This window comes from Lipotes vexillifer, unplaced genomic scaffold (assembly GCF_000442215.2).
Source record: "Lipotes vexillifer unplaced genomic scaffold, Lipotes_vexillifer_v1.1 scaffold234, whole genome shotgun sequence".
Lineage (NCBI taxonomy): Eukaryota > Metazoa > Chordata > Mammalia > Artiodactyla > Lipotidae > Lipotes > Lipotes vexillifer.
The window spans coordinates 1,544,174-1,566,999 of record NW_006782612.1 but is presented as its reverse complement, the minus strand read 5'-3'; the positions used below and the strand labels follow the sequence as shown (position 1 = coordinate 1,566,999).

At 39.9% G+C, this 22,826-nt stretch overlaps 1 protein-coding gene across 1 annotated transcript in view; it reads right to left on the bottom strand.

Moving 5' to 3' along the window:
- LAMB4 (laminin subunit beta 4) overlaps nt 1-22,826 on the bottom strand; it is a 114,488-nt gene that overhangs the window by 1,221 nt on the left and 90,441 nt on the right. The window contains 10 exon segments of the mRNA XM_007455346.1: nt 6,207-6,357; nt 7,664-7,831; nt 10,413-10,551; nt 13,319-13,527; nt 17,060-17,063; nt 18,030-18,169; nt 21,200-21,294; nt 21,297-21,357; nt 22,314-22,479; nt 22,481-22,517. Coding sequence (XP_007455408.1) covers nt 6,207-6,357; nt 7,664-7,831; nt 10,413-10,551; nt 13,319-13,527; nt 17,060-17,063; nt 18,030-18,169; nt 21,200-21,294; nt 21,297-21,357; nt 22,314-22,479; nt 22,481-22,517 — 1,170 coding nt within the window.

Genomic DNA, 22,826 nt, shown 5'->3' with positions numbered 1-22,826 from the left:
AAAAAGAATGGTATATGTATATGTGTAACTGATTCACTTTGCTATACAGCAGAAACTAACATAACATTGTAAATCAACTGTACTCCAATAAAAAATTAAAAAAAGAAAGTGGAGTAAATGATACCTATTTGATAGATTCCTCCTGGATACCCATGTTACACCAAACACAGGGATTTATGTGTCAATTAAGGACATATTTAGTTTTCTGTTTTGATTCAATGGATAAAGCACTTATTTTCACCAGATTTCTCAAGGTTTTCACCTAAATCAGCAGACAAATTGATATTTTTGTCTAAAGCTAGTTAGAATTCATTAGAAATGAAAAGACAGAGGACAAGCCTTAATTGGATTTGGTGAGGTGCTGTAATTTCAAAGGTTTGTTCTTCCTATATTCACCTTTTTTAACATCTTTATTGGAGTATAATTACTTTACAATGGTGTGTTAGTTTCTGCTTTATAACAAAGTGAATCAGTTATACATATACATATGTTCCCATATCTCTTCCCTCTTGCATCTCCCTCCCTCCCACTCTCCCTATCCCACCCCTCTAGGTGGTCACAGAACACCAAGCTGATCTCCCTGTGCCATGCGGCTCCTTCCCACTAGCTAGCTATTTTACGTTTGGTAGTGTATATATGTCCATGCCACTCTCTCACTTTGTCACAGCTTACCCTTCCCCCTCCCCATATCCTCAAGTCCATTCTCTAGTAGGTCTGTGTCTTTATTCCTGTCTTGCCCCTAGGTTCTTCATAACTCTTTTTTTCCCTTAGATTCCATATGTATGTGTTAGCATGCGGTATTTGTTTTACTCTTTCTGACTTACTTCACTCTGTATGACAGACTCTAGATCCATCCGCCTCACTACAAATATCTCAATTTCGTTTCTTTTTATGGCTGAGTAATATTCCATTGTATATATGTGCCACATCTTCTTTATCCATTCATCCGACGACGGGCACTTAGGTTGTTTCCATCTCCGGGCTATTGTAAATAGAGCTGCAATGAACATTTTGGTACATGACTCTTTCTGAATTCTGGTTTCCTCAGGGTATATACCTAGTAGTGGGATTGCTGGGTCATATGGTAGTTCTATTTGTAGTTTTTTAAGGAACCTCCATACTGTTCTCCATAGTGGCTGAACCAATTCACATTCCCACCAGCAGTGCAAGAGTGTTCCCTTTTCTCCACACCCTCTCCAGCATTTATTGTTTCTAGATTTTTTGATGATGGCCATTCTGACTGGTGTGAGATGATATCTCATTGTAGTTTTGATTTGCATTTCTCTAATGATTAATGATGTTGAGCATTCTTTCATGTGTTTGTTGGCAGTCTGTATATCTTCTTTGGAGAAATGTCTATTTAGGTCTTCTGCCCATTTTTGGATTGGGTTGTTTGTTTTTTTGTTATTGAGCTGCATGAGCTGCTTGTAAATTTTGGAGATTAATCCTTTGTCAGTTGCTTCATTTGCAAATATTTTCTCCCATTCTGAGGGTTGTCTTTTGGTCTTGTTTATGGTTTCCTTTGCTGTGCAAAAGCTTTGAAGTTTCATTAGGTCCCATTTGTTTATTTTTGTTTTTATTTCCATTTCTCTAGGAGGTGGGTCAAAAAGGATCTTGCTGTGATTTATGTCATAGAGTGTTCTGCCTATGTTTTCCTCTAAGAGTTTGATAGTTTCTGGCCTTACATTTAGGTCTTTAATCCATTTTGAGCTTATTTTTGTGTATGGTGTTAGGGAGTGATCTAATCTCATACTTTTACATGTACCTGTCCAGTTTTCCCAGCACCACTTATTGAAGAGGCTGTCTTTTCTCCACTGTATATTCTTGCCTCCTTTATCAAAGATAAGGTGACCATATGTGCATGGGTTTATCTCTGGGCTTTCTATCCTGTAAGTGTTCATCACTTTAGGGCTTCCCAATCTTTCAGGAAATAGACTGAAGACATTTTTTTAAAAGACATGTTCATTTCTTCATTCTTCTCTGCTGATATGGAAGTCCCTGAACAGTAAAAGCAAAGTGATGCTTTTCACTCTTATCCATCCATGCATCCATCTATGAATCCATCCATGCATCTATCCATGAATCCATCCATGCATACATCCATGTGTCCATCCATGCATGCATCCATCCACTCACTTATCCATTCTTCATCCATTCTTCACTACTGAGAATTATAGTAAACCCTAACCAGGAGCCCATAGAGTAGTGGATGGAAGAGGCACAGAGAGCTATAGTTAACAGAGTGAAGTGGCCTTTAGAAAAGAAACTGACCTTAGGTTGAGGTGGAATTTCTAAAGGAAGGAAGGTAAATATTCCACTTCACTTGGTCATATCACACCTGGATACTCAGTTGGTTTGGGGTAACTGTCAAACTAGCATGTAGCATGTGTTTAGAGGAACAAGCTAGATTGCTGGAGAAATATGAAATTGTCTTGTGAACAAAAGTTGAATTAACTTTTATGTTTACGTTTCATACAGAGAAAGAAGATTCAGGGTGTGTGCTACAGCTATTTTCAAGTATTTGTGGCCAGAAAAGCAGAGTAAATGTGTTTTTGGTCATCCTGAGGACACAGAATGAAACCAGCAGGTGAAAGCTCCATGAAGGAAGATTTTTGTCTGAATATAGAGAACTTTCTAGTAGTCACAGCAGTTCAGAGACTAAGGGGCTGCTCTGGAAGGTGGTGAGCATTCTATCGCCAGAAACTTTCAAATACGGGCCATTTGGGATTGAACAGGGGAGTCAGCATTGGAAGGGTATTTGTACGAAAAGAAAAATAGATCCTTGGGTTTCTACCAAGGAAGTTAACAAGATCGTGCTGGATACTTTTCATTTGCCCCACCAGATCCTTGACCCATCCTGCTCTGTGTCCTGGAAAGAAAGGCAGCCTCCACAGATGACATCACCTGGCTCCCTTGACCTCTGGCTTTCGTTCACACTTGGCCACTGGCCAGTTCTGAGAAGTGATCAGAGGGTGGCAAGAGCGAGCAGAATGCACCCTTGGTGAGCAGCAGGGTTCTGGCAGTCCTGCCCTCTCTCAAGTCCAGCTCCTGCAGGGTGGCCTCCTCCCTTCTGTCCTCGTGCTCACAGCGCTGCTTCCCAGCATGCACACTCCTCCTTCCCGTGGCTCATTCAGGTCCAGGGATGCTAATGGCTTCTCTGCTGGTCACCCAGGGCCTCCACACCCTTGGTTGATTCCCTTAATTACTGTTTTTGTTTTTTCTAGTTCCTTCCACCAAGAAATAGAGTCTGTTTACTCTCTCTCCCCAAAGCAGGTCCAGCTTTGCAAGTTGTTTTGACCAATAGAAAGTGGAAGAAATGATGTTGCTGGACCTCAATCAAGAGCCTCGCGCCTTCTGCCCCTTCTTACGGAACTCTGTGACCACCAGGCTGTAAAGCAGTCTGGAATGAAAGACCCTGTGGAGAGAGGCCCAGCATCTCAGCCAAGCCTGGGCCCTGGCAGACCTGCCAGCTGACCCATCAGACAATGCAGCTGCTTGAGTAACAGCCCAGGAGAGGCCTGCACCACCCAGACAACCCACACACACACAGTGCACGCTTGTTGTTCTAAGCCATTACATTGGGGGAACAGTTTATGATGCAGTAAATAGATAAGTGAGACAACTCCGCTTACAAACACACAATCCAGAATTACATCCAAGTGTGCTTTTTGTTTCTTGCTGGGATGCTGACTGACACAAAGCTCTGCAGAGGGACCCTGGCTGCAGACTGGGGCCCACTCCCCACTCTCTCTGCTTTGACCTCGTCAAGTTAAGTCAGGGCTCCTTTCTGGAATCCCATGGGCATCTCTTCCTAACCGATGGGAATAGAGCACAGACCTTGTGGTTCAGTCTCTTCTCAAGTGGCAGAGTTGGGAAGATGGCCAAACCACTGTCTTAGTTTCCTATCTTGTTGAGTTGTAAAAACAGCCTTACAGTGAGAAGAAAAAAAAAGTACTAGAGTGCATTACTTTTGACCTGAGAAGTCGCCTGACTCAAACTTCTCTTCCAGCCTAATTTTAAGAACTGTGAAAGTTTAAGTCTATGGGGAAAAGTGGAAACAATGTAGACCCTGACATAAAATATAAGACAGAAAAGGTCCTCCCGGTGTTTTTGTTCTCACAGGAAGGACCAAGGTCTGGGAATAATAGAAACTGATTTTTCACGGTATCGCCTATGGAGTGCAAGGTAAAAACAACATTTGTCTTTTTGAATCTTTCCTAGTATTTCCTTTTTAAAATTAGAAAATACTGAAAGTGAAAAAAACTCACTACTTTTTACAACAATTCTGTAAATGTAAAAAGTAGTGTTTTCCTCTTCACCCTCCCTGCCCCCAGAGATATCTAATGGTAACAGATTGGTATATATTTTTCCTGACTTTTGCCCACACTAATGTTGCATTTTCATTTTTTTCATTTCATAACGATGATATAAATAGTTGTAGGGCCAACGACTCATTTTATAATAAAGTAGCATTTGTAAGTGAGAGTTGGGTTTTTTTTTTTTTTTTTTTTTTTGGCCCCGTCCTGCGGCATGTGGGATCTTAGTTCCCCGACCAGGGATCGAACCCGTGCCCTCTCCATTGGGAGCGCAGAGTCTTAACCGCTGGACTGCCAGGGAAGTCCCTGGGTTATTTTAGTATTTTGAGAGTTACTTATATTCGAAATGAATATGGTTAATTTTAAAGTTGTGGGAGACAATAAATACAACTAGAAGTAAACTAGACCGCTTATCATTCAATATTTCCTGATGATTTAGAGGTGGTTCAGGACATGATGACTGCCCAGAACAATCATGAATATCAGCTGCGGAGAAAACACTCTGATTACCTTTCTGACTGTATGTGTTCTATGTTTGCTACACTTTTTGTGCATCAAAATTTCCATTTTTTTCAAGATTATGTTTCCTTTCTGGATTGCTACCGACAGACCCATGATAAATGACTTAGCACCCTAGAGTCTAGATCGTAACTCCAAAAAAGTAACTTGCAGGAGAGGAGAAAATGAGTGGCACAGCTTAGGACAGGGTTTTCCAACCTCGGCACTATTGATACTTGGGGCAGAATAATTGTTCGTTATCGGGGGATGCCCTGTGCATTACAGGACATTTAGCAACATCCCTGGCCTCCGACCACTAGAATGTTAGCTGCACCCCTAGTTGTGACAAGCAGAAATGTATTCAGACATTTTTATCCCCAGGGGAGGGGATAAAATCACCCCTGGTTGAGAAGTACCAAGTTAGGACAAGGGCATTTCAAAGTGACCATAGGCAATCTCAGTGTGTTCCAATTAATGCAGACAGAGCTCATCAATACTTGTTGACATAAAACCAGGCACGAGGCATATTCCGTTACAGTCACAAACCCACCTCCTACTTCTCTCTCCTCGCTGGACTCAGAAGTGGTTAAACTGTGTCAATGATAAATTGAAATTGGTATATGTTCTACCAGAAAGGTGGAGTATTATGATGTTATTGTCAAACTGGGGGAGTGGGTAAAAGGATAGAGAGAACTACCACATGGTCCAGGAATCCCGGATTTGTGTATATATCTGAGAAAACCAAATCTGTATCTCAAAGAGATATCTGTACTCCTGTGTTCACTGCAGCACTATTCACAACAGCCAAGACATGGAAACAACCTGAGCGTCTGTCAATGGATGACTGGGTAAGGAAAGTGTGAGAGGCATATATACACACATCAGATATATACACATATATGTATACATATAATTCATCATTACAAACAAGGAAATCCTGCCATTTGCAACAACATGAACGAACCTAGAGGACATTACGCTAAATGAAAATAAGCCAGACAGAGAAAGACAAATCTGTATGATATCACTTATATATGGAATCTAAAAAATAAAAAAAAAAGTTGAACTCATAGAATGAGTAGAATGGTGGCTGCCAGGGGTTGGGGCATGGGGAAATGGGGGGAGATGTTGGCCAAAGAGTACAAACTTCCAGTTATAAGATGAACGGGTTCTGGGGATCAATCAGACTGTATTGTATATATGGGTAGATCTGAAGCATTCTCACCACATACACACAAAAAGTAAACATGTGAGGTGGTGGACGTGTTAACTGTGGTAGTCATTTCACAATGTACACGTCCATCAACTCATCACGGGGTACACTTTAAATACATACAATTCTATTTGTCAATTATACCTCAATAAAGCTGGGAACATCTAAAGAATACATACCTGTTATTCTTATCTTGTCCTCTGTATCTGCAGCCATTTTGACGGCTGCATCTCTTAGCTGTTTCACTTTCCCTAAGGTTTCCTTTGACAGTCCTGGCGCGCTTGTCTTATGCTGAAGAATAGCTTATTGACATTGTAGCTCAACAAGCTCCTGTAACAAAGCAACACGCCCGTCATCAGAAAATATTTATAAAGCATGCACACGTGCGTGATGTTTGCCTGATAATGTTCATAAAAGGGATAAGCGGCAACCATCATCCAGTCAGTGATGCTTGAGTCACTCTGATATTTCCGACAGGGCTTTTATTTGCATGGTTTGGGTCTTTTTTTCCAGTTTGAAAAAATGCTCAGCTTTAGTTAGTCACAAATAAAACGTTTCTGTTACAAAATATCAAGCCTTTTTTCATGTTAAGGCAACAATTTGTCCTGAACCATGTTAAGGTCAGAGATAACAGAGGACAGAACTGACCCAGTTCTGCCCGTGACAAACGTTTGGTTCAGTTGGGTCGAACAGCTGCAAGTGCAAGGTGAAGGTCAGAGAGAGTGGTGAAGGCTCAGAAGCAGCAAGGACACAGTATTTGGTTGGCACAAAGGTGAAAGGGGAATGAGGAAGAAAGGGAGGCAGGAGGGTATGAAGGGCTCCTCGCATTTAGAAGGGAAATCTTCAGGGTCAGCCTGAGTGGTTGACAACTTGGAACGTTACATAGATGAATAACCGCCAGACCCAGGAACGCACTATGGAAGCTGTAGAGGGTGGGCAGCGATCACCTTTCTCAACCTCTGTTCCATAGAAAATGCCCGCAACTCCCAAGTCAGTGGAAAATGTACCCAGCACATTAGGAATTAAGAGCAAGTGAATACACCAGTTACAGGAACACTTCAACCTCTTTCTTTTGCTTAAGCTGCTATATTAATGTGACCAACCAAAGATTTCCTGCTAAGAAAATGAGTTGATAGCTTCTTTCAGCAACCGAAATGAACAGGCTATTTTCCACAACTGTTTCATGAACTCACTCTGATTTTTGTAACTTGATCTATTCTCTTTGGCAGATGACTTTCACTTCTTTGTTTTGTGATTTAATTAGAGTAAAGGGATCAATCAGATTGTATTGTATATGTGGGCAGATCTGAATACATGCAGTATAGATCCATGACATTAATTGTGAATGGTTGGAAGTTTAGGAAAAATTTGCCTAAGATGTCACTAGTAATACGGGATGAGTAGATGGGGCTAAACACTCTAACATAATCTGGCCAAAAACCTGTCTTCTTTGGAGACAGCACTCCAGTTACAGAAGCATCTCCATGCCCAGCGGGGTCCCTACAAACATGCACTGCTGAGCATGGGACAGCACTAAAGGAAATGCTGACAAATGGCACAAAAATCTGGGGTGAAGGGATTATCCTTCAAAGAAGCACTGTTGTCTGCTCTTAGTGGCAGGGGTAGGATCAGCAACCTCCTCAAGGCCCCTAGCCTGGCGCCGGGCCAATTCAGCCTGAGCTCCCACACGGACGGCCTCGTCTCTATTCCTTTGCAACTTGGTCTGCAGCTGGGCAAGTCCACCCTCCAGCGCTGACTCTTGCTTTGCTACATCCAGCTCAGTCTCCCGGGCCTGATTTTCAGCCTGTTGTTGATTGAAAGACCAGAAAGGAGACAGTCTCTCTATGTAACAAACAAGAAAATACATGATGTAATGAGCCCTCTGAAGACAAGCTAGGTGTAAAGGGAAAGGAAATCATTCCTTTGCTTTTTCTGTTCCTTAAAAAATTGTTATAGAAAAATATTTCAGACAGACAAGAGGTTCTAGGAGAAGATGTGGCACGTATCCGTGTACCCACCAGGTGGCTTAAGAATAAGTATTGCCAGTGAGCCAAGACCCTGGGTGTACCACCATCATCACCCCCTCCCCCGCAAAGGTCACCACTACTCTGAATCTAATATTTCTCATTCCACATACTTCTACATGCTTTGAACTCTATCTTATTTGGTATTTCTAACAATATACAGTATTTTCTACTTTTAAACTTTATGCAAATACATCATCCTGTGTATTTCTGCAGCTTGAATTTTTTAATTCAAAATTATTCTGGTACAGGTCACCTAAGTTAATTTGCATAACTCTTTTTATTCTTTATTTTTTTAATTCTTTACTCACTTTTACCAATTGAAAGTGTTCCATTGTTTGAATATACAAAAATTTATTTTTCTATTTTCCGACGGATGCAGGTGGCTTCTAATTTTTTTCTCCCTTATAAACAATAACGAACACCTTATACTTGTTTCTTATTTTGGCGACTATACTTGTCACGTCTAGAAGTCTGACAGGTCATTTGTTGTCTCTTGTCTCTTGTTCTTTGGTCAAACTTTCATGCCTTCTTTGATTTTTCTTAAGCATAATAAACATTCTTATTTTGTACTGGATATGCAATAATGGTAATATCCAAAGTCTCCTGCATTCTGACTCTGTTTACTGTTACTGATGGCCTCTTGCTTAAGGCAATTTCTTTATTGTGTGTTTTAAGGGAATCCTTTGAGGCTTGGTTTTAAGGTACATTCCTTTGGAAATGATTTCTTATTGCCTCTGTCAGGCATCTGAGGGCCCTGACAACCCAGGACCACTTTAAATGACATTTTTAGCTTGGTTTACCAGGGCCACCCAGGTAGTATGAATTCTGGCCCCATCTCACCTGAGAGCCAGCTTGTTAATAATTCTTAGTGAAGACTCTCCCCCTCCATGCACAGGCTAATATCTTTACTGCCTCTTCCTCTCTCTGAAATAGTTTAACATTTCCTTGAGGGTTTGCCTTTGGGGTCTCCTCTCTATGCAGGGGTCTCATCCCCTCCTTACATGGGCTTCATTTTCTGTCTATTACTCATGGCAGCCAGGGAAACGAACAGCTTTAATACACCAGGGATTGACAGCTGCCCTCTGCCTGCCATCAGGTTCATGCTTGATTATCTGTCTGGATCATGTTTTCCGGTCATTATTGGCCTCTGAAGACTTCCTCCATTTTTTACCAATTCAGCTATGCATTTAAAAAATTGTTAAAACATCTAACCTTTTCAGGTTTTTTTTCTACTAGATGGCTCCTTGATATACTGGTCCACCGTGCTGTTAGAAATCAAAGCCCCCTCCTAGGCCCTCGGGCATAGGTGGGAGTTTTTCTAGAGCAGGAATCTTGAAGCTTTTTCTGTAAAGGGCCTGCTAATAAATATTTTACACTTTGTGGTCCATAAAATCTCTGTTGCAACTATTCAACTCTGTGCCATTGTAGTGCAAAAGCATCCATGGACAATATGTGGCTGAATTCCAATAAAACGGTGTGACTTTGGATACAACAGTTGGTGGGTCCCTGTGGCCCTTGGGCTGTATTTTGCCAACCCCTGTTCTAGAGGAGATGCCTAGAAGGGGAAAACCTGGAGACCGTCTTTATTTTTTGCTCCTGTATATATGCAAACTCTTCATATCTAAGCTTTTTATTTCCAGGTGCATGACTTCCTGGGCTGGTGCTTTCTGCTTTTCTTTTCAGGATGCATGCATGTACTTAGATATCTAAGACCCCAGGGAAGAAGAGAGACTGAGAAGCTTGCAATCTGCTGGGAAGAGGATGTGCTGGAGAGAGATACATCACAGACTCTCAGTCAAGGTCCTGTTCTGTCCTCCAGCTGCCAGGCTTCCTCTTCTGGATCCATCCCCTGGGTTAAACCGTGGCTTTATTCCTGCCAAACAGTGGATGGAACCCTTTCTTTCAGGTAAGATAGTTTTTCAGTCTTAGGAAATGCTCATGAGATTTCATGCATATTTTGTTTTAAAAATCTGGCAACAATTAACTTAATTTCTTTGGTTGGTGAGCTCTCAGAAGTCCGTTACTTTCCCTGGTATCAGAAGGGATAAATACTGCCCTCATACCTACCATTAATTAGCTGCGAGACATTAGGTAAGTGACTTAACCTCCGTGAGTCTTAGTTTCTTCATCTACAAGCTGATGGTAACAACACCTGCTTTGTCCCCCAGGCTTGGTCAACACTGAGATGAAATAATGCCGGGATAACTCTGTAGAACGTTAATTAAACGCATAATACTATCATAATCCTATTTATCATCATCATAATTCCATCAGACAGGTAAGATGAGATATAAAAACTGTGCTGTCTTCACACTCAAAGTCTATTTCAGGTTAGTTTCAAGGAAGATAGAGAAATACCTGCAGTGCGTTCTTTTTTATTTTTGTTATCTGGGCAGTCAGCTGTGTGATGGTAGAATCTGCCCGTACTTGAGTGATTTGAACTTGTTGCAACTTATTCAACATTTTGTCGAGGTTTAATAGAACATTTGCTGCTTTTCTAAGATATTAACATATCAGATTAGATAAATATACAATTATTCATTTATTTCACCTTGAGAGTTCATTCGACTCAACAAAAACTTTACTGAATTATTCATAAAGTCAATTGAAATCCCTCTTAAGCAAGGCAAAGTGCTGAAGTCTTCCTTTTGAGACATAGGTACATTTAGATGCCAGTAAAAGCACATACATATGCATGCATAGATACAGATTTTGCCAGATATGGAAATCAAGGATACAGGTCTTGTTTCTTCTTAACTTGTCATAAGCAGAGAGGTTTGGGGGATAAAACTGCCAAGCTTGGAACAAAAAAAAAAAAACTATCTTCGGCCAATTCCAGTTCTCTGATTTCTCAGACTTAAGTAACGCTCTTGAAATCCTGATTGGAGTAGGGGGCGGGGTAGTCAAGACGCTCCAGAGGGAGCAAAAGAGAACAAAAGGCCCTGCGTTTTCAGGCGTTTTCAGGCTGTGTTTCTTCAGGTTTATTTAAGCTTCGCTGACATTCCAACTGCCCAGGGGCCCAGTCAGAGGTTACCATCACAAGCTTTCCAGGTGATAGTCTATTTTACAGAAGTGAGCACACCTCAAGTCAACATTCACCAGATACTTAGGTCTGTGGGCTCAGAAGCACCTTTGCAAGAAGGTACAAAGTCAGGGAACTAGATCTTAGCAGAGGCATCATTAGAAATGCTTGTGTGAGAGCAAAAATAGCTAACTGGCAAAACAACCCGTTCCCCATGCAACCCAGCCTCTCCTTCCAGCGATAATGTTTCTCTCCGTTGAAGAGGAAAAGAAAACAAAACACACAACTGTTTTTTTAAGAGCAGTTTAAGTTCACAGCACAATTGACAGGAAGGTACAGGGATTTCCCACACACTCCCTGCCCTCACACATGCATAACCTGCCCAATTATCAACATCCTGCACCAGAGGGTCCATTTGTTACAAATGACGAACCTATACTGACACATCGTAAACACCCAAAGTCCACAGTTTACATTAGGGCTCACTCTTGGTGTTGTCCATTCTATGGGTCGGGACAAACGTATAATGACATGTATTTATCATTATAGTATCAAACTGAGTATTTCCACTGTCCTAAAATTCCTGTGCTTGCTTATTCATCCCTCCCCTCAACCCCTGCAACCACGGATCTTTTTTTTACTGTGTCTCCACAGTTTTGCTTTTTCCAGAGTGTCCTATAGTTGGAATCATACAGTATATTGCTCTCCCTTTCTATACTTTTTTTTCTCTACAATTACAGTGAGGGTTCTGGAGGCTTTCCTTCTCATAACTCCCCCCTCCCCCATATCTTTTTACTGAATTCTTTCTTTCCTTTAGATTTTCAATGTACTGCTCATTACAGCAAGTTTAGAAAGTACCCCAATAAAAGAAGAAAGAAGAAAAAAATATTAGGGAGGGAAAATTTACCAGTAATCCTACCACCTGTTAAGATATTGGCACATGCTAGCATTTTTGTCCTACCAGTTTTTTTCTTTTCATGACTGAGATCCTCTTCTACGTATAATCTGTTATATTCTTTTTACAAGCATTAACATTACACTGTAAGAATCTCTGCATGTTACTAAAAAACCTTCGTCGACATCATTTTTAATTGCTGCATGATTGTGCCCAGTTGCTTAATCTTCCCAGTTTGAAATATTAAAACCAGAAGGGGCTGGGCTTTCAGTGGAGTCTGATGCACTTCATTTGTAGAGGTGGATGATGAGACAGTGAAGGCAGCTCAGATCTCAACTCTGCTCCTGGGGGTCCAAAAATGGTGATGGGTGTTGATGATGGTACCATCATCCACTGACCCTATGACCTGGACTCACAGCACCCCATGATCATAAAAACATGATCATAAAAACACAGCACCCCATGATCATAAAAACATCAAGGTGGCTTTTCCTCTTTGCTTGGCTAAGTCGACAAGGGCAAAAGGAAGCAAGAGTTGGTTGACTTTGTGTACCGTATGTATCATTCTAGTCCCGTGTTACTCCTGGAGCACTATGGTTCATTCCTTCTCTGTCTCAGCGTCATATTTTTAATGTGATATACTTTCTTTAATCTAGATTTTCAAAGTACTGATATTGTAGTAAATACAGAAAGAAACAAAAATAGGTATGCAAGAGGTAGAGAATGGACTTGAGGACACGGGGAGGGGGAAGGGTAAGCTGGGACAAAGTGAGAGAGTGGCGTGGACATATATACACTACCAAACGTAAAATAGCTAGCTAGTGGGAAGCAGCCACATAGCACAGGGAGATCAACTCGGTGCTCTGTGACCACCTAGAGGGGTGGGAGGGAGACACAAGAGGGAGGGGCTATGGGGATATACGTATATGTATAGCTGATTCACTTTGTAATACAGCAGAAACTAACACACCACCGTAAAGCAATTATACTCCAATAAAGATTTTTTTAAAAATAAATAGGTATACAAGAAAGGAAGAATACACAGACAGTCCCAGCACTTGTTAAGATATTGGCATTTACTGGTGTATATTGGTATAAGGAGGTAACAGACACTGGAAGGGCATTCAGAGACTAAGGAAAATGGGAAACAAGCATCTCTGCACAATGCCTCCCAGCTTCCCAGCTTTCTGGGGCACCTCCACAGACAGCTTAGCCCTCATTTTGGGCAATGAACTATCAGAGGGTAATTTCATTTGAACGTTATAGCTCCTTAGGCAAATATCTTTCAGATGGCCCTTTGGCAGATGGCCTGTTAGAGAAGGTGGAGAATATTAATACTGTACTTACTCAGCTGCTTTTGCCTTCACCAAAACCTTTCAGGCTCCATCTGCTGCTTTATTTAGGCTGCTCTCCTTTGTCCTGTAGTCCTCACAGAGTTGCATAAGTTTCCGTATTTTGTCAAATTCATGGTTCAGATTTTGCGATGTTACTGGTAGGTAGACGTCAAGTACACGATTTGCAACCCTCTCTATGTCCTCTGGAGGCGCGTTATCCTCCTAAATAAGCAGATGGGTTTTAGGTAATTGTGTCTCCTTATCATTCTACCTTGTAAATATCACCACAATGAATTCTAAGTTAATTTGCATTTGATGATGTGTCCCTAGAATACAGGGATTATTGTATATGTCTCACAGAGGCTTCTTCAACCTCAATTTTCCCTTCTCTCTGAAAGAAACGCTGCTCATGTAAAGCTGAATTCATTCAATGCTTGTTGGAAAAATGACAGATTTGGGATACTGCGCGTTCTTCAAAATGTCCTCACAAGAATTGCTTATTATAAGTACAGATTCAAAAGCAATTAAAATGTTTAGATGTCATTAAGAGTCAAACACAATGGCAAACTATTATATATAGGATGGATAAACAACAAGGTCCTACTGTATAGCACAGGGAACTATCTTCAATACCCTGTGATAAACCATAATGGAAAAGAATATAAAAAAGAATGTACATATGTATAACTGACTCACTTTGCTATATAGCGAAATTAACATTATAAATCAACTATACTTCAACTTAAAAAAAGAGATTCGGGCTTCCCTGGTGGCGCAGTGGTTGAGAGTCCGCCTGCCGATGCAGGGGACACGGGTTTGTGCCCTGGTCTGGGAGGATCCCACATGCCGCTGAGCCTGCGCGTCTGGAGCCTGTGCTCCGGAACGGGAGAGGCCGCAACAGGGAGAGGCCAGCGTACCGCAATTAAAAAAAAAAAAGAGAGATTCAAATACCATGAATGAGACAATGGGGAAGCAGTGGGTTTGGACTCAACAAAACTCCACACTAATCCTCCATGACATTAAAAAGGCTCACAATTTTTGCTCACCAGCGTAATTGGGTAATTATAACTGATGCTACTTCTCAAGGGCCTATTTTGAGAAGGGGATGCAACAAAACAGAGTAATTTATAGTAATGATTAACTTATTACAAAGAAACTTTTAGGGAACGCCCTGGTGGTCCAGTGGTTGGCACTCTGTGCTTCCCTGGCAGGGGTCATGGGTTCGATCTGATTGGGGAACTAGGAGCCCGCGTGCCGCCAAGTGCAGCCCGGGGGTGGGGGTGGGAAGAAACCTTTAAATACATCTATGTCCTGCTTTTCAGAAGAATAAAATTGGCCCCCTTTGAGAACTAAAGTGCATAAGATGGACTCTCGGTAAGTGGGGTAATAGCTCTTTCTCTCTCTCTGGCTCCTTATCGAGGCACAGATGCTGAGCGCCACGGGGGAAGTTAGAGCTGAATCAGACACAGATCTGATCCTCAAGGGGTTCACCACCAAGTGGGGAATTATAAGTCACTTTAGATGATTACTGATCCCTTAAGAACAGAAGAGATAAACATAAGCCAGAATGATGTGGGGTTCAGAGGCAGGAGTAAATACTTCAGGAAGAACTTCAAGACAGCATTTAAACCCCGTCTTGGAGGCCCGCACAGATTACATTTGTGGAGACTTGCAGTGAGAAGAGGGGTAAGGGCATTCTCCGCCGAGGCCAGAACAGGTAACAGTGCGTGGATCACTCCCGGCTGGCCAGTGGGGGGCGGGGGGGGGGGGTAAAGCAAATCTCAAAAGGTTACTTACTGTATGATTCCATGTCTATAACATTCCTGAAATGACAAAATTATGGAGATTGGGAAAAGAGTAGTGGTTGCTAGGGGGTAGGGATTGGCTTTGGGGGGGGGGGGGGGGGGGGGGTCTAAAAAAGTAACTAAAAAAGCAAAAAAGTGTCTAAAAAAGTTTAAAAAAAAAGGAGTGGAAGTTCAGGAAGGCTGGGAGCAGATCACACATGCTCCTAAATGTGTGGCTAAGGAAACTGGACTTCATTCAAGAGACAGTGTGGGGACTTCCCTGGTGGTCCAGTGGTTAAGACTCCACGCTCCCAATGCAGGAGGCCAGGGTTCGATCCCTGGTCAGGAAATTAGATCCTGCATGCGTGCTGCAACTAAAACCCAGCACAGCTAAATAAATAAGTAAATAAATATTAAAAAAAAAAAAGACAATGGGAGCCCTGGATAGCTTTTAGTATTTGAGTGACATGACCCTAGTACACATCTTCTTTGCACTCATTTCTACCTTAGCTATTCTTGTTTAATATAAAAGGAATATTTAACTTCCTTTTTTTTTTGGCCATACCCTGCGGCTTGTGGGGTCTTAGTTCCCCGACCAGGGATTGAACCCAGGCCCTGGCAATGAAAGCACAGAGTCCTAACCACTGGACCGCCAGGGAAGTCCCAAAAGGAATATTTTTGAAAAAAATGTGATGAGAATTTTTCACAAATAAATTAACACCATATTTTAAACAGAATCACGGAGTCGGCTCTTTCTAGAAATAGTAACTTTTGTTAAAAAAAAAAAGTTCTAATAAAAAGTGAATTGAATTTAACCCCGTATTCACTCATGAAACATTTCTTGGCATTTATTATGAGATTAAAAATTCATATTCAAGTGATTATAAATTCACTTTCAGGAGAAGTGACACATAATTCTGTTAGTAAGGAATTCAGACCGTAAGGAAAATATTAAGATGGTAAAAGAAGAGCTGAATAGTGTGGCCACCATAAATGTAATGATCATTTTATTTGGGCTTTAGAGCCAAGAAAAACAAAGAACTGGGTGGGTGAAGTGCACTGCTTCCTGGTGACCAAGAGTCTTGGACCCTGACCAGGAAAGTTCTTCTTATGGAATAGGATTTTTCTTGATGCCTAGTCTAATTTTTATTGTAATAATCTGAGCAGTTTTTTTCCCCTAATTCCTTAGGCTAATTAAAGTGACATTTTTATTAGAAACTTATTTAGTAGCAATGAGAACTACTATAGGTGTAGGCTCTGTGAACATTGCTGGAACTGAGGACGCTGTGGCAGTTCTGATTTCGTTTTAGTTTTGGCGTCTGAATTGACTTGTATCTGCAGAAAGAGCTACCGTGTTCCTCACACAGTTCCTGGATCTGGGTCTAGTTAATATCAGTCCGTCTAGCTTGCTCACTGAAAACTTGCTTTTGAACAAACAAAATGTCCAGTTGACTGATCCCACAGCCAATCATTTTTACTGCTTATTTTGGTCATTTTTACTGATCATTTTTACTCCCTATTTTTTTCTTATTTTGAAAATCAGGACTAAAGCTGCTAATACAATTTCTAGAAACAGGGAGATGGAAAGAATACTTGGCCACAGGGGTCTCTTATAAATAAACAGATTTAATAAAGTGATTGCAAAGATTGTAACCGACATCCCAACTGTCTATTAATTCATGTGGAGAATATTAAATTATTGAATTTGGAAGATGGCTATAGGAAAGAAAGCCTCCTCAGATGAATTCCACGTAGTGTTGCACCCAAACGACATTATTTACTGAGAGCGAGATTCCCCGTCAATTTCCAGCTGTACTATTTGATTTTTATCTTTAACTTATAGTTCTCTGGAGTTTAAAACAAACCTCTCCGAAAATAAGGCACAATGAAGGACACTAAGTTCATAATTATAATAATAAGTCATAATAATAATGAATCCAATAGTTCCCCCTTTGGTCAGTCACCAACACGAGTCTTGGAAAATAGTCAATAATAGTTATCTAAAATAACCAATATTTTATTTTTATTTATTTTTATTTTTTTGTGGTACGCGGGCCTCTCACTGTTGTGGCCTCTCCCGCTGCAGAGCACAGGCTCCGGATGCACAGGCTCAGCGGCCATGGCTCACGGGCCCAGCCGCTCCGCGGCATGTGGGATCTTCCCGGACCGGGGCACGAACCCGTTTCCCCCGCATCAGCAGGCGGACTCTCAACCACTGCGCCACCAGGGAAGCCCTAAAATAACCAATATTTTAGATGCCACCTCATTACAGTATTTGATATACTAACCAACAGCTGGCGTACCTTGATCTCACACACTCTGTCAGCAGAGAAAGTTGTGGAATCTGACAGGCTTCATGTTAGATCTTCCTTGTTTAAAAAAAAATAACTTTAAACACCAAGTTCACTTCTTTGGAATTCTAACTAAATTCTAGAATTTATTACTAAACTAATCGTATACAGAGAGCCTTTTTTTTTTTTTTTTTTGATACAGAGTTAATATTTTGGAATTGTTTCCATGAAGAAATTTAAAATCAAGGAGTATAACATGTTTCTGATTTAGCCATGTCATTTCCAGTTAACGTAATTGGGAGTTGGTTGTGATGTTTGGGTATAAATTAAAAAAGGAAGAAAAAGGAGGAGGATGGGGAGAGAGAAGAGGAGGAAGAGTGTGGGAGGGACAGAAACTAGTCCTAAAATTTTTTTTTTTTTGGCGGTACGCGGGCCTCTCACTGTTGTGGCCTCTCCCGTTGCGGAGCACAGGCTCCGGACGCGCAGGCTCAGTGGCCATGGCTCACGGGCCCAGGCGCTCCACGGCATGTGGGATCTTCCCGGACTGGGGCATGAACCCATGTCCCCTGCAACGGCAGGCGGACTCTCAACCACTGCACCACCAGGGAAGCCCCAGTCCTAATATTAAAAAAAAAAAAAATTACCTAACAAGAACATTTTCAGTTTCTTGATTAAAAGATTCATTTTTGCTTCTTCAGATTCCCTTTGGTTTTTCATATTCCTCAGTTTCTCCCTTAGCTGTAAGGCATTGTTTTTGGAGACTTCTGCCAGTTTACTTATATTTTTGATCTGGAATAAGAAAAAAACAACAATGAGGCAAACATAACAATTAGGCACATTCTGTGACATTTCCTTACTCAGCTGGACCAAATAGAGGTCACTAAAAATATAACAGAAGTCTACATAATTAAACAATAGATTCATGTTAAAGGACTCTTTTAAAAGTTGATATTATCTGTTTTCATTACCATGTTTTCTTAATAATGTGAACTTATCTCTTAAAACATTATTAGTGATCAAAATTGTTATTTGAAAACACTTATTGGTGTAGGACTAATGACTTTTCCTGATACAAATCGAAAACACAAATTCTGTTTTAATGAGATGTTAGCATTCTATCATATCAACAAATGTCACAGAAATTACTTACAGTGATCATTATGTTTAGTAAGTTGAGAACATTTTCTTTAATATAAGTTAAAATATTAAATTTAAATAAGTTTAATATAAGTTAAAATACTTTTTTAAACATTCTTCAGATTCAGATAATGTACTTTCTTTGAGAGTAAAAAGAAAGCATTCTTACTTTTAATAAACGAGTTTGAACTCAGAGCAGGCTACAAAGATAAATTCCAGATACTGTGTACATTTGGTGGAGGAATGATAGAACTAAAATGTTTACAACCTAGAAGTGCAAATTCTTAACTGTGTGCTTTGAGAAAGGTCATGGACTTTTTCTTGGGATTCCAACAAATGAGAGAAAGAGAAAAAACAGAGAAATAGGACAATATCATCTGCAAGTTGAGCTGTATTTAATAAATTAGCTGTGACAGAAGCAGGGCTAATTAGGATCAAACATAGTTAAGGAAAAAAGAAAATCTCACTTTATTTCCCCACAAAAATAGCCAGCCTAATTTAAGCCACACAGATTTTGTGGAAAAGGATTTAATGGTAGTCACAGTCACATGAAACAAAAAGAAATATTTACATGATTAAAAATATGTAATTTAATTTTTTGGAGTTGTTCCTTACTTCTCTAGAACTTTTTAAACTTTAAAATGGATAACAGTTGCTAAGAAAGATCTTAAAACTTCTCATCACAAGAAACAAAACGTAACTATGTGTGGTGATGAATGTTAACTAAATTTATTGTGCTAATCATTTTGCGATACATACATATATCAAATCATTATGTTGTATACCTAAAACTAATACAACATTCTATGTCAATTATATTTCAATAAAAAAATAAAAGGGAGAAGCAGTAAGAATGCATAGAAGTAAGATGAGAATTCCAGAAATAAATACTCTGGACAGGAAGCACCAAATTATACACATGAAATCTCAGTATACATTAGTCGATGCCATATTCAGAAAGAAAGAGATTGCTAAATTACTTCACTCTTAAAACATCTCTCTGCAATCCCTCCTCTGTCATGACTCCTGAGAATTCTCTCGTAATCTCTTCTGGCATGTTTCCCTCTTCTAATCAAGAGGAAAATAGCACATCATTTTATCAACATGACAACCCCCATCCTTTTCCAGTTCTCCATTTATGTGCTGATTAAGCCAGATTCTGCTATTATACACTTCAGGGGTTATCTTTTAAAAGTAATAGCTTAACACGGGGCTTATTTAAATGGTGTGAGATTTCTGGGTTTTGAGAAGGGGAAATATAGTAGTTTAAAATTACATTAAACCATTAAGGATTGTTTTAACCACAGGGATGCAAGACCAGGATTTGCATTTGTTCACTGCTGTATTCCCAGCATCTAGATAAATGTCCAGCATGCAGTAGGAACTCAATGAATATTTGTTAAAGCAATGAAGAATAACATACAAGTGAAAAACTAGGTGGCAATATAGAATTATGACTATGTAAATAAAATTTTTCAACACTTAAGATGTGTGGGGATGTTCTCTAACTTAATCAGAGACTTGCTCTGGAACTTGGATCCGGAACCTGTGGAGCAAGCATGTAGGACCAGCCGGGGTTCGGATGCATGGAGGCAAGGCTCACGGAGCAACTTGTGCTCTGCGTGTGCGCATGCGCAGGAGTGTGTCTCATCGCTGTGGTTCTCTCACCCCGTTCCCAAGGCTGGCTCTCTATTCTCCTCTCACTTCTGAGACCTAGATATCTTCCTTTTTGGTAAGGGGTTGGTTTCCGTTACTTGCAAACAACAATGGTAAGTGATATAATATTTACCTTATATTGGTAAAAAATTCAGCTCTTTCGGAGTTTTTTCTTCTTCATCAAAGGCTCTATGTATACTGTCCAAAAAAAAAAAAAAAAAAAAGCAAACTAGGGAGCACATCATCATCATGTTTTTAAGTTGAACACAATGTATTCACACAACACCTAAAATTGTATTCATCCTTTCCAGATAAATATAATGTATTCACCAAAAAACCCTAAAGAAAGATAGGTAATTAAAAATTACACTCATTTATTAATATGACCAGAAAAGTAAATGAAACCATTTAAAATTATTAGAGATTCCATTATCAGGTACTTAAATATTAAAACAACTGTATCATGTCTATCAACATAGGAAAGAGTTCAAGGCATTAAGAGTATATTCCCATTAAAATATTTTCTAATATTAAATTAAATTCTAACATCAAAATTTGTCTATTTAGTAGAATTTCAAACATACCCTTGATTTTATGAAAAATATTCTTTACTTTGACAGCTCTATAGTTTTAAATCTTCAAGGCTAGGAGTTTACACATTTCTGTGCAGTGTTTGCTATAAAGGAAACATATCCACACAAGTCTATATATGTCCTACAAACATATACTTTGAGGTTTTTCTCTTCTTTCTCACCATATACACACTACACACACACACATATTATATGTATATATGTGTATATGTAATATATATGAGAAAATATGTCAATATTCACAGCTACTTCTAAATCACCATTCATATCCACATCTATATTTTTATTCTACATTGTCAGGCACAAGAACACCTAACATCTAGAATCTACCCTTATCACTTAGAAGTTAAATGGGAATTTAAAAAATTTCAAATAGTTTGCTTTTTTAATTGCTATTAATTTTACAAATAAAGCATGAGAAGACATCGTTTACCTGATTTTTCAACCCTTGAACTTGGCTGTTCAAATTGCGAATCACGAACTCTGCTTCCTGAGCTTTGTGGAGTGTGTTCCTCGAGAGGGTCAGGAGCCGGGACAGCTCGGGCCACCACAGGACAAGAGCACACAGGGCATGTTCCCTCCTCCATACACCTCACAGGAGAAAGTATCTATGTTAAAAAGCAACTTGTTGGGCCTTCCCCGGTAGTGCAGTGGTTAAGAATCCGTCTGTCAACAGCGCAGGGGACACAGGTTCGATCCCTGGTCCAGGAAGATCCCACATGCCGCGGAGCAACTAAGCGCGTGTGCCACAACTACTGAGCCTGCGCTCTAGAGCCCACGAGCCACAACTACTGAAGCCCGCGTGCCTAGAGCCCGAGCTCTGCAACAAGAGAAGCCACGCAATGAGAAGCCCATGCACTGCAACGAAGAATAGCCCTGCTTGCCTCGACTAGAGAAGGCCCGCATGCAGCAATGAAGACCCAATGCAGCCAAAAATTTTTTGTAATTAAAAAAAAAAAAAAAAAAAAGCAACTTGTTGGCAGAGCTTTTTCTAACATCCTTCAGGCTCACCAAGGCAAGACACTGGTCTATTCATATGTGTTTCTTCAATAGCTGTTCACACTTAGTACATGGATATGACCGATTAAGTATTTCCTAGTTAACTGAATAAATATCTAACTTATTTGTTATCAGCATTTGGGCCAATCAATGTCGCTTTTACACTTATAGTTTTGGGGGAAATAGTCACATGTCTAGCATTTCCATGTTAATTTTATTTATTTTTTTTTAAATAAAAAGTCCCTTTTACTTATGAGGCAGGAGGAGTAAATGTCCATAATCTGTACCAGCTGGGAAATAGTAAACAGCATAAAATAATAAAATCAAGCCACAATCTTTACTCTTTGATTTTTCTCAAACTTTGACTTAAGAAATAAAAAATAAAAATTTATATTATTTTTAGATTAAATATATATTATTTATAGATAATTTCTACACTTATAAAATATAAATCAAAAAATAAAATGTAAGACGGAAATACAATCGAAGAGGTCTGTACATCAAGTAGAAACCACAAACACTTTGACTATACTGTCATGAATATTTACCTTTTCAGGCAGTATTTGAATATCTGGTATCTTGATCTGCTTTAATTTCTCCAATGACAAGTTTTCTTTTGAGGTTAGTGTATCTACGATGGTAAGTAAGTCATTCCTGTTTTTTTCAGAGTTATCTATGATGGAAGTACTTTCATTCGTTTTCTTTTCAGCAGATAGAGCTCTGATAACACTTCTTGATGTTCTTTGAGGAATCTACATCAACGCAAATTGAGGTAAGATAAATTTTGCGAAAACAAATGAAATTATACATGGGTTATCGAGATAATCATTCCCCAATTTGACTAGACTGTCTTGGTCTCAATGATCAGTACAAAAATTCAACATCCTCTCCCTTGAATTTGCACTTAACAGGGAAGTAAAGAGTAAGGAATTTGTTCTCATTCCTAATCTGGAAGAAGGTGCCCACTGAAAGAACTGAAAATCTGTCAGCAGTCACCCAAGACAGGCAGAAGAAAGCAAAAGTGCCCCCATGCTGATTTTCTCAAACTTGGAGATGTCGCG